Source organism: Callorhinus ursinus, unplaced genomic scaffold, assembly GCF_003265705.2.
Source record: "Callorhinus ursinus isolate GAN/ISIS: 27379988/994484 unplaced genomic scaffold, GSC_fseal_2.0 scaffold2, whole genome shotgun sequence".
Lineage (NCBI taxonomy): Eukaryota > Metazoa > Chordata > Mammalia > Carnivora > Otariidae > Callorhinus > Callorhinus ursinus.
In genome coordinates this window covers 91306402-91318819 of record NW_027397064.1, presented here as the reverse complement: position 1 = coordinate 91318819, position 12418 = coordinate 91306402, and the positions used below count along the sequence as shown (strand labels likewise).

At 43.3% G+C, this 12418-nt stretch overlaps 1 protein-coding gene across 3 annotated transcripts in view; it reads left to right on the top strand.

Annotated features, from left to right (window-relative positions):
• Positions 1-9616: 9616 nt before the first annotated feature.
• The window catches only part of UBXN4 (UBX domain protein 4), a 59545-nt gene continuing 56743 nt past the window's right edge, over positions 9617-12418 (top strand). The window contains exon 1 of one of the 3 annotated variants that reach the window (XM_025856768.2): positions 9617-9864. In XM_025856768.2, coding sequence (XP_025712553.1) covers positions 9783-9864 — 82 coding nt within the window. In that variant the 5' untranslated portion in view covers positions 9617-9782. The remainder of the gene's footprint in view (positions 9865-12418) is intronic. The other 2 variants (XM_073884559.1, XM_073884555.1) reach the window with 2 other exon arrangements.

Here is a 12418-nt window from a genome sequence, read left to right as displayed (position 1 = left end):
ACTTACTTATAGTCACCATGCTGTACATTAGATTCAGAACTTACTCATCTTATGACTGAAAGTTTGTATTTGACCACCTTCACCCACTGCCCCCCACCCCAGGATGCCAGGTTTCTATAAGTACAGGGTTTTTTAGACTCTACAGATAAGTGAGATCATAGAGTATTTGTCTTTCTCTGACTTATTTTATCTTATTTTTTTAAGATTTTATTTATTTGACAGAGACACAGCAAGAGAGGGAACACAAGCAGGGGGAGTGGGAGAGGGAGAAGCAGGCTTTCCGTGGAGCAGGGAGCCCGATGCAGGACTCGATCCCAAGACCCTGGGATCATGACCTGAGCCGAAGGCAGACACTTAACGACTGAGCCACCCAGGCGCCCCTCTCTGACTTATTTTATTTAGCATAAGTGCCCTCAAGTTTCATCCATCTTGTTGCAAATGGCAGGATTTCCTTCCTTTTTTTTTTTAATGGCTGAATAATTAAAGGCCTCTTAAGACCTGGTCTTGGAGTCCTAGAATGTCATTTCTTTTGCATTCTACTAGTAAAACAAAGTCTTGGAGCCAGCCCACAGCAGGGGAAATAAAATCCACCTCTTGATGAGAGAGGGGGCCAAAAGGCATGTAGGATGAAAGATGTGGCAGCAACCAATTTTGGAAACAATTTACCACAAACACAAATAGACAAAAAAAAAAAAAGTCCCATTGGCTCCGCCTCCCAACCAATTCCTGAAGCTGACCACTTCATTTCCATTACCGCCACCCAATCCAAGCTATCAACATCTGGTGTTTGAACTACTGAAACGGCCTTCCTAACCACTCTCCCAGCTTGCACTCTTGCTCCCATGTCCTCACATCCCCAGAATGACCTAAAATATAATTTCCCTGCCAAAATCCCTCAATGGCTTCCTATTATTAAATAGCAAATGTTTATCTTGGCTTACAGAACTCTACTACATGAGCTAGCCCTGCCTAGTCACTGATCTTACCTCATACCACCCAGGATATCTGTACTTGCTGTTCCCTCTACCTGGAGTGCTCTTCCTGTGAACTCTGCCAAGCCAACTCCTTTATCTCTCATATAAGTGTCCCCAGCAGAGAGATCTTTATTAGCCAACCAATCACAACCTTCTATATCATTCTATCTCAATTTTCTGCATATTATTTACCACTATTAGGTCTTTTCTTTGTTTTCTGTCTACCACTAGAATATAAATTCCATGAGATCAGAGATCTTGCCTGTCTTGCTTGTGGCTTTATTCCCAAGCACCTGTTAGTTGTTCAACAAATGTTTGTTGACTGTTTCATGACAAAGAGAGGACCAGAGGAATCCTAGCTTCCAGCCATGGTCATTTTGCTGGTCTTGAGCTCTCCTACTAAGTGATGGCAGGAGATGGCAGGGAGCTGGAGTAGAAGGATGATTCACATACGGTGCTCTGGGTCTCTTGGCACTTAGTTCAGTTCCTTAATGACTGGAGCCACGGCAGTGCTGCTTGGTCACAAGAGAAAATGGAATAAAATATGCATATAAATCCCCTGGGTAATCTTTTAAAATGCAGATCCTCATTCAGTAGGTCCTGGATAGGGCTTAAGAGTCCCACATTTCTACCAAACTTCAAGTCAATGATGCTGCTGGTACTCAGACCACACCTGGAGTAGCACTAAGGCATCCCCATTTTCGGAGAAATAACTCCAAGCACATAGCTAGAAGTGCGACTTGCCTGGACGTCCTGAGAGGAAGAGGCTATTATTATTCCAGGTGAGGAGAAAATTCCTATGAGTAGTTGAAAATCATGCAGTTCTGACACATCATTAGCGTCATTAACCTCACATGTAAACAAGAAACAAGCATCTTCAACTAACATGCATGAAAGCCAATAAAGTATTCATTTTATACTTTGGCCCCCACAGTATCACATCAGTACAAATATCTATGAGTTATTCCTCTTTAATTGTGGTCTACATTATCCTATATTCCACTGTCACCAAAACATCACTCTTGGTGGAGGACATCTTTCAAATTTGGACACCTTTTGAATAATACCCTTTCTATTTCTATATTTGGGGAAATTCCCCATTACAAGTCCTTCTTCCCCAAAAGAGTGGCCAGGATGACTCAATTCCTAGCTTCCCTTTTGCTCAGAAGACCAAGGCTGTGTTAGGGCTTGTGATCTGAGTCTCCACCAGCCACGTTCACATCCAGGAGAATGGGATTAGGAAGAGAAGGAGAGGAAGCAGGCACTGCACAGAATTCCTTGTAGTTGTATTGTTTCTGTGTGTCTATACTACGTACATGATCTCACTTCATTCTTAAAATAATCCATGGAGGTCAGTATGACTAGCTACATTTTATTGAAGCTTGGAGAAATTAAACAAGCTAATAAGTCTTTTTCATTAGTTTTAAGATTTTATTTATTTGAGAGAGAATGAGAGACAGAGAGCTCCAGAGACTGTGCCCTAAACTCTGTATCCCTTTCTTAATTGTATGTAACACAGTTTATTCTTTTTTTTTAAGATTTTATTTATTTATTAGCAAGAGAGCACGAACAGGGGGATGGGCAGAAGGAGAGAGAGAAGCAGACTCCCCTGCTGAGCAGGGTGCCTGATATAGGGCTCGATCCCAGGGTCCTGGAATCGAGCCCCGCATCTGGCTCACTGTTCAGCAGGAAACCTGCTTCTCCCTCTCCCATTCCCCCTGCTTGTGTTCCCTCTCTCGCTGCCTCTGTCAAATAAATAAAATCTTAAAAAAAAAAAGTATGGATTGTATGATTTGAGAATATAAGCTCAAAAACATGCAAATATGTGGGTTAGAACAGTCAATGTGTCTTCTATCTTTGGTAGCATAGGAGAGCAGTGTAGTGTCTGAAAACCTCTGCCATTTCATACCTGCACAACTGCAATAGGTTCTGAGTGCTCTCTCCTCATTCCCTTCACCATCTACTCTCCACTCTGCAGTCAGGGTGAACTTTTCTTTTTTTTATTATTATTTTTTTAAAAGATTTATTTGTTTATTTGAGAGAGAGCATGAGCAGGAGAAAGGGAGAGGGAGAGAGAATCTCAAGCAGACTCCCTGCTCAGCGCAGAGCCCAACATGGGGCTGAATCCCACAACTCTGAGATCATGATCTGAGCTGAAGCCAGGAGTTGGATGCTTAACTAAATGAGCCACCCAGGTGCCCCAGGGTCAACTTTTTAAAACACAGATCATATCATGTCACTTTCCTGTTTAATACCGTCCAGTGACTTTCCACTGTCCAAAATCCTTAAGATTACCTCCCAGGTCTTGCATGCTATGACCCTTGCCTACCTACCTCTCTAGGCTTACCTGGCACTTGCCCTCTCCCTTCCTAGGTTCTGGTCACACTGGACCTCCCTAAGCTTCACAAACATGCCAAATTGTCTTGTCTCCAGAGTTCTGTACGATAGTAATCTTCTGCCAGAAGCTGGGGTTCTTCCCCATCTATGGCAGAGATTAGTCAGTTTTTCAACAAATTATGAGGAGGTGGATGTGTCTCTCTCTTCTCTGGCACATTGCCAGATTAGGATTTCCTGCCCTCTGCACTTAGATGGCCATGTGTCTGAGTTTTAGCCTACAATGTAAGCAGAAGTACATGCCTGGTCCCTAAACCTTCTGAGACATTTCTTTTGTCTTTGTTAATCAGAGTGGGGGCTAGAAGCTAGCTGATACCGGTATAATCAGAAGGCTTGAGAGAAGTGCAAAATCTCCAGTCCAACCCCACACCTACTTGAATCAGAATCTGCATTTTTAACAGAGATTTCCAGGTGATCTGTAGACATTGAAATTTGCTTGTTGGCTGCATGTGGAGGATCTAACGGAGATCTCCAGGGTGTCAAGAAAAGGAGCAGCCACTGGATGGGAAGATTCAAGAGTTCTTGACTATACGGAGCAGAGCCCCATGTACCAACTCCCCTTTACACCTCTGATTGGCATAGTCTGTGAAGTAAATGAGAAATAAGCCTTTCTTGTGTGAAGCCACTGAAATTTGAGGATTTTTCCCCATGTAACTTTACCCTCTGCCTGGAACATTTATTCTTACCACCTTACCACCAACTTCTGGTTAATCTGTGCTCACACTGCAGATCTTACCTCAAATATCACTTCCTTCAGGTAGCCTGCTCTTCCTTTAGAGCTCCCTATTTCAGTCCTCCAGACTAAGTCATTTCTGCCAGTATTAACCCTAATAAAATCCTGTCCTTTCTCTTTGAAGCATTAATCACAATGGTAATTATATGAGTAATTGGCCAATTGGTTGCTTAATGTTTTTCTATCCATCAGCATGTAATTTTCAGAGCAGGAAAAATGACTACTGCTTTTGTTTACTAATACATTCTCAGATCCTACCAGGGCCTTTCTCAACAAATATTTGTCCAGTAATTAAATGAAGAAATGATACAGCTGAGTCAAATGCTTTGAATCCTGAAAGGCACACATTTATTTTTCTTAAGCATGGTTTTGGCAGGCAGGCAGAAATAATAGCTAGCATGTATAAAGCAGTTAATTACTATGTGTCTAGCACTTGCGCAACACTTATAAAGGTCCCTATTTTATGACAATAGCCCTAAAAGGAGAGTTTCTATTTTTATCCCAGTTTACTAGTGAGGGAACTGAAGTGTGAGAGGGGTGAAGAAATTTCCGAAGGTCACACAGTAAGTGTTGGCTGTATAAATGAGCCAGGAAAGCCTGACTCCAGAGTCCATGGGCTTAATTACTTACGTTACTGCCTTAAGTCTTGTTAAATAGAGTGACTGCCACTTTTGATTGGTCTTATTCACCTGGATCTCTATGAGAAGCAGGAAAAGAATGCCATCCCATCCTTACTCATGAAAATTTGATTGTTGGGAGTGAAGTTTGGAATATATTCAAATGTTCCTTCTCTCCTTTTTAAATTCATATGCATCCATAAGCCTTATATTGTAACTAAACTATTCTCTCATTGGTCTATAGGCAAGTGATTATCCTTTGTATAGTCATTTTAATTTCTTTACACTTTTCCCTCTTTCACTCAAGAAAAAAAAACAGAATATTATTTTCCCTTCACATGTTTTTTATATAAATGACTTTGCAATATGTAAGTCATACAGCCTCCTCTGGTGGTAAACAGGTGCAAGCTTCTATAAAATAAAAAAAGGCGGGGTGGGGGGAGACGTTAAAAAAGCAGGTGTAGGACTTTATATTTCAAGGTGCTATTACCAATCCAGCTTTGACTTCTTTTTCAAGCAATGATAAAGGGCCGGCACTGAATCATCCACCTTCTTGTGAATATTGGGTATCTTGAAACTTACAAATGGATTTATGTCTAAAGTTATTTTTTTCCTCCTCTTCCTGTTAAAATGGAAGGGGTATCTCCTCTGCCTGTGCTCTGGGTCCCACTGCAGCTTGTTTAGAATGGTGGTATGTACAATAAGCAACATTTGACTTACAGTAACTGTCCTAATTATTATCTCACAAGACTTGTGTCATTATAGATACCAGTGCTTTCCATATTCCATTTTATCATTCTCAGGGTGTTGGCAATGTCGTTCCTCGCGGCCACAAGATAGCTGCAGCAGTACCAGGCATCATATGCACACAACCACATACAGCAAAGAAAGGCTGTGCTTTCTTCCATGTGTCTCTTTTTATTAGGAAAACACCTCCAAAAGTGCCCCCCTCCCTTCCCAAGAGGCCCTGCAAGGAAGGGGAAGTTGAAAAAATAAGTGTCTGGCAGTTTCCCCTCTCAATGGGGAAACTCTGGCAGCAAGGGATAATGGGGGCGTGGAAAAAGAATGATTTGGTCAGGTGGGCTCTTAGCAGAATTTGCCATATACCTCATATTCCTTCCGATCTTCATAGAGCCCTCCCTCTTTCCTGTGTTTCCATAGCTCTTTTCTATCAGTATTGACTTGTGTACACGTTTCTTCAATCATTTAAAAAGGCTGTTCTTTTCCATTCCAAATCCCTGTACCCCTTTCTTCCTTCCCTTCACACTTACTGACACCTCTTCCTTACTTCCCCCTTCTCTCTTCAACCCATTGTCATCTAACTTACACAGAGAATCCAAAGCACTTTTTGCTAAGTTGATAATCACCTCTATGTTGCTAAAAACTATGGACATTTAAAAATCTTATCTAGGGGCGCCTGGGTGGCTCAGTTGGTTAGGCGACTGCCTTCGGCTCAGGTCATGATCCTGGAGTCCCGGGATCAAGTCCCGCATCGGGCTCCCTGCTCAGCAGGGAGTCTGCTTCTCCCTCTGACCCAACCCCCTCTCATGCTCTCTCTCTCTCTCATTCTCTCAAATAAATAAATAAAATTTAAAAAAAAGATTAAAAATCTTATCTAGGGGCACCTGGGTGGCTCAGTCGTTAAGCGTCTGCCTTCGGCTCAGGTCACGATCCCGGGGTCCTGGGATCGAGTCCCACATCGGGCTCCCTGCTCAGCGGGAAGCCTGCTTCTCCCTCTCCCGCTCCCCCTGCTTGTGTTCCTTCTCTCACTGTGTCTCTTCCTGTCAAATAAATAAATAAAATCTTTAAAAAAAATAAAAATAAAAATCTTATCTAAATTGACCCAACAGCAGGATTCAACATAGCTGCTTCTCACTCCCTTCTCAAAACTCTCTCTACCCTTGGTTTCTTTGGTATCACGTTCTCCCATTTTCCTCCACACAGTACCTCCCTCCAACCCCACCATTTTTCCTGGGTTTCCTTTATTGGTTTATACTTTTCTATACAACCCTGTAGATGTTAGAGGTTGAGACTTCAGTCATATACCCTTGTCTTCACCTGACTTTGCATACTCCATAAGTGATAGCATCCTCCAGAGCCTCAATTGTCCCCTGTATGTAGAAAATTCCTACCTCTAGGTTTAAGAACTGTTTTCCGAGCTCCAAACCTAGTATCTGCCTACTTAACATCTCCACTTTGTGTCTCCAGCACTCCAAAAACATGTCTAATTTTGAACTCACATCTTCATACACTCCTCCCCCTCAACCCGCTCTTCCTTCAATGTTTTCCCTCTCAGTAGCACCTTCTATACAATTTCTCAAGACAGGAACCCAAGATTTTTTCTTGACTCCTCCTTCCTCAAATTCTGTATCTAATAAATCAACAAAACTGTTGGATCTGCTTCCAAAACATCCAAAGTATCCACTTCTCTGTTTCCCTTACACATGGACAGTAGCCTCTTAAACCAGTCTCTTCACATTCACCCACCCCACTTCCAGTCCAGTCCATTTAAACTGTAGCATGGTTAAATGTTAAAAACATAAGTCTTATATGTAACTCCTCTGTTTAAACTTTTTTTTTAAGATTTTATTTATTTATTTGAGAGAGAGAGAGAATGAGAGATAGAAAGCACGAGAGGGAAGAGGGTCAGAGGGAGAAGCAGACTCCCTGCTGAGCAGGGAGCCCGACGCGGGACTCGATCCCGGGACTCCAGGATCATGACCTGAGCCGAAAGCAGTCGCTTAACCAACTGAGCCACCCAGGCGCCCATCTCTGTTTAAACTTCTTCAGTGGCTTTCTGCAACTTTTAGAAAAATGTCTGCAATCTTTAACAGGACTTCCAAGGCCTTGTATGATCTAATTCTTGCCTTTCTTTCCAGGCTTATCTGCACCACACTTCCCTTTCTATGTTTTAGCCACACTGGACATTTCAGTTCAAGTGTACTGTTCTCACTGGCTTCAGAGCATTCACATTACTGCTTCCTCTACTTTGATTAGTTTTTTCCTTCACCTGGTTAGATTTTCCCTGTCAGGAAGGGCTTTTCTTACCCCTGCTATCCATGTTTGGTCATCATTACACATTTCTGACGCACTTAGAATTTCCCCTTTTGTGACATTCATCCTCACTTACAATCACTTGTTCAGTGTCTGCCTTCCTCTTCAGATTGTGCAGTCACAAAGGCAGGGCCCTTGTCTGATTGCCTCACTGTATCCATGCCTGGTACGTACGTCTAGCTCATAGTAGATGAGCAATAAACATTTGATAAATGAATCAAAGGCTATGAATGATTCTTACATTAGAAATAAAGACATCACTCTACTGAAAGAAATTATAGGTTAATTGAATTTTTTTTAAAGACTTTATATATTTGACAGAGACACAGCGAGAGAGGGAATACAAGCGGGGGGGGGGAGTGGGAGAGGGAGAAGCAGGCCTCCTGCGGAGCAGGGAGCCCAAAGTGGGGCTCCATCCCAGGACCCTGGGATCATGACCAGAATCGAAGGCAGCGCTTAACGACTGAGCCACCCAGGTGCCCCTAGGTTAACTGAATTTTAAGAAATCCATTTAAAGTTGATATTGAAGAACAACTCTTAATTCTTCTTGAGAAATGATGTCCTATAGAAGCAGCATTATGTTTCAGTGTATAATAACACTATATAAGAGGCCTGATTGGGAAAAAATGAATACAAATCAGAGTGCAACTTGTTAACTATTTTTAGGTAAAATATTTATAGGAAAGAGGTGTTTTCAGATGTAGCACCTTAATCCTGCAAAGATTGTCTAATGGTTGTACTGCTGAGGGGGCAATTCAATTGATGTAGAATGTATAATAACATATGCAACTTTAAAAAAGCCACATAAGCCTTAGCTAATAGTTATTAGAGACTGTGTAATTCTAGAAAGTATTAAGTATAGACCAGTTTTCATTTTATTTAAAAAATTTTTTTGAAAGATTTCATTTTTGAAATGAAATCTACACACAAGGTGGGGCTGGAACTCAGGACCCTAATATCAAGAGTCACATGCTCCACCCACTGAGCCGGCCAGGAGCCCCGGGATGACAACCAAGCACAAAAGGCCGTAGCTTGATTATAGAACATTCTCATATAAAATTGTAAACATAAGCGTTATCTGTCCTCTTTTGGATTACCATGGAGAATGAATGACTATTCTCTGCTTTTAAGTCACTTTAGAAAGCAGCTGTGGCACTAGCATAGCCAGTGTTTTGGGGTTTTGGAAGGATCTCTAGCCAACGCCTAGGAAACTGCTGGAGGCTTACTTTCTACCAACACCTCCCCTCAGGTACATAGGCTGTATGGTATTACAGAGGTTGACGTTGCGGTTTTTACCCTTTCTCTTCAGGGTTGGGCTGCTAAGTTCAGCAGAAGTCGAAGCCCACTTAGTTCCATACAGAGAAACACCTACCCTATCACACAATGGCCTCTAATCATAACAAAGAATTACATCGTCCACAATTAGGGTTTCACCCGGGGCGGGGACGACTTCGTCTATACTTAATGTCTCAGTGAGGCGGCGCAGAGCACCCCCTCGGCAGTGAGCCCCGCGTCCTCTCCTCCCCTTTACAGATTGGAAAAAGGCTTTCTCATTGCTGCCCCCTTAGGCTGTGCCGCGGAAACCACAGTTAACGTTTTCCACATAGGAGGAAAAGAAGCCTAAGAAGACTACAATTCCCGTCATGCCTCATGAAGGCGTCGCCGACGCGCCGTAGCGGCTAGTCAGCTTTCCCACCGGCTCTTTCCACTTCCGGAACTGCAGGGTCTGAGGCCTAGCGGCCGCGCGCACACACCAACTTGCCAACGAGACAAGGCACTGGGGCGCGGTGTCGACGGCGACGTGTGGCGTCACGGGGCGCAGGGCGCGCCTGGTTCGCGCGCTTGCGCGCGTCCTAGGGGACTGCTGACGGGATTGCGTGCTTGCGCCGAGGCGGGGGGCCGACCAGCTGGGGCTGCGGGGGCCGCGGGGCCAGACGAAGGAGAGGGCGGGGCCAGCTTCGGGACCGCGGCGACATCACTCCGAGCGAGCGCCTGGGCCCGAGGAGAGCGATGTTGTGGTTCCAGGGCGCCATTCCGGCCGCCATCGCGTCGGCCAAGAGGAGCGGCGCGGTCTTCGTGGTATTCGTGGCAGGTGAAGGGGGCGGGGGCCCGAGTTGTGCCCGCACACCCCTCCGGCCTACCTCCAATCCTAGGGTCCGCCAGCCTTTCCTCCGTGCTCCGACAGGCCCAGGCTGCCGTCCCCGGTTTCTCAGCGCTTCCCCCTTCCGTTTGGGGCACGTCGAGCCTGGCTAGGCCCCTAGCTCGGGCTTCTCCCAACACCCCGGCGGGAGGCACAGTCCCCGCCTCGCCCCCAAAGCTCGCTGAGCCCCGCCTACGGCTCTGGCGGGGCACGGGGCCGCGTCCAGCAGGCCCTCCTCGCCGCCCACCCCCGCTGAGCCCCCTAAGGAGTTGGCGCACATAGACCCCAACAGCCCCCTCTTGGGCATCCCGGTAGATCTCACTGTCCCCTAGGACCCACCTCGGGATGCTTAACGTTCGTGTAGTGTAAGTGTTTAGGTGGGAATAGAGACAGGCCATTCGACAGGCAGTTGGGTTCGTAATTAGTTGTGGACTGTCAGGAAGAAAGCTGTGTCATCGGTAAGCAACAAAGAGAAGCCACCTGATGTTCACGGCTACTAGCGGTCGTTACGGTCCTGAAACGCAAACTTTTGAGCTTTATATAGGTTGGATTTTTGTTTTTCAATTATAATAGGGAGAGAGACTCTAATGTGGAATATTTGCTTTGTTGCAAGTTGCTTTTTGTACCGTTTGTTTAGAAGAAGTAGACGTTCAGTCCTTGGTTCGTTTTGCTGTCTACCTAGTCTAATATCTACAGTTTCGAGAACGTGAGCTAACTCTCCGTGTTATTCTGGTTTATTTTGCTCCGTCTTTTATTACCACCCTATTTTATCACAGAAATCATCTAGATTTATAGTAGACCTAAGCCTCTATCGTTTTGCTGTTCTCATTACATGAGCCAAATTAGTGTTTGTGACTTCTGTTAATTTGAGGTGTGTTATTTCAGCAATTTGTGCTTAATAACGGTTTACTCATTAACTTATGACTCTTGGGAGAGTAGATAACAGCTCTATAACTTTATGCACTGCAGTGAAGAAATGCTGAAATATGAGTTTCACTTAACATGAAATTTGAAAGTTATAATTGTTTTAAGTTATGCCAAATTTTTAGTTCAGTGTTGTTAATTAGAAAAGGAGTTTGAGCCTCTTATGCTGCTTTAGAGTTATATTTTACATACATAACTGCCATAATCCTGTAAGGAAAAAAATGGTATAAAAAAGGGATTACAAAGGAAAGGAGAATTAAATGATACTTAACTATGCTTATTAAGAGTATATTAATAGTTTTATGACATTTTAAGTTGTTTTTCACATAAAATCTCAGTTGATTCTTTGATAATAGAACAGGTATTATTATAACCATTTATACATGAGGAAATTTATGTCCACAGTGGTTAAGTGACCTGCACCAGGATCACAAAAAGTATTTCCATCTCGTCTTGACAAATTTTTTTTTAAAGATTTTATTTATTTTGAGAGAGAGAATGAGAGAGAGAGAGAGCATGAGAGGGGGGAGGGTCAGAGGGAGAAACAGACTCCCCGCCGAGCAGGGAGCCTGATGTGGGACTCTATCCCGGGACTTCAGGATCATGACCTGAGCCGAAGGCAGTCGCTTAACCAACTGAGCCACCCAGGTGCCCTTGACAAAATTTTTTTTTAGCAGCTTCAGGTGTGTTTTTTTGTTTGTTTTGGTTTTGTTTTGTTTGTTTCTTGAGAAAAACCAAGAACTGTAGACTTCATGTATTAATGAAATTGGTGTAGAAGTCAGGAAACCTAGGATTACGGTAGTCATTTTTTTTTTAATATTTATTTATTTTAGGGGGCAGAGGGAGAGGGAGAGAATCCTCAGGTACCCAGCTGAGTGGGGAGCCCAATACTGAGCTTGATCCCAGGACCCTGAGATCCTGACCTAAGCCAAAATCAAGAGAGTCAGACACTTAACCGATTGAACCATCCAGGCTCCCCGATGGTAGTCATTTTTTAAACAAAAAACACAACTGATGGTGTCTAAATGGTCCTAGAAGATCTTTTTGGGCTAAATGGTTAATTTGAAATAAATTCTAGATATAATTAACTAACATTAGGAAACAGTAGTGGTAGTTACTACTATAGCAAAATAAAGTTAGAGGTCTTTGGGACTCTGTGTGTGTGTGTGTGTGTGTATGTGTGTGTATACATTCTTCAGTTAACTTTTTACTGATGAGCACGTGTGTGTGTGTTTGTGTACATTCTTCACTTTTTACTGATGAGCACATATTTATGTTTGTAGAATATCAATGAATGTTTGTTGAATGTTTGTAGGAACACTGTTAGCAATCTGTCAAAGGAGTTTGTCCCTTTACCTGTTCAAAATACTGTTGGCTTTTCTAGAGTTTTTAGGAAGTTAATCTCCAACACTAGGTAGGATTAGTTTCACTCCAGGAATATGTAGACATTGGGGTCTTGAAACTCCAACACTTACATACTGCCTAGACCTTTGTTCATAGCCAGAACTCATGATTTTCTTAGATGGGATACCTTTACAATAATAAACCAACTCAGTAGAAAATTAAAAAGATATCTTAAAGG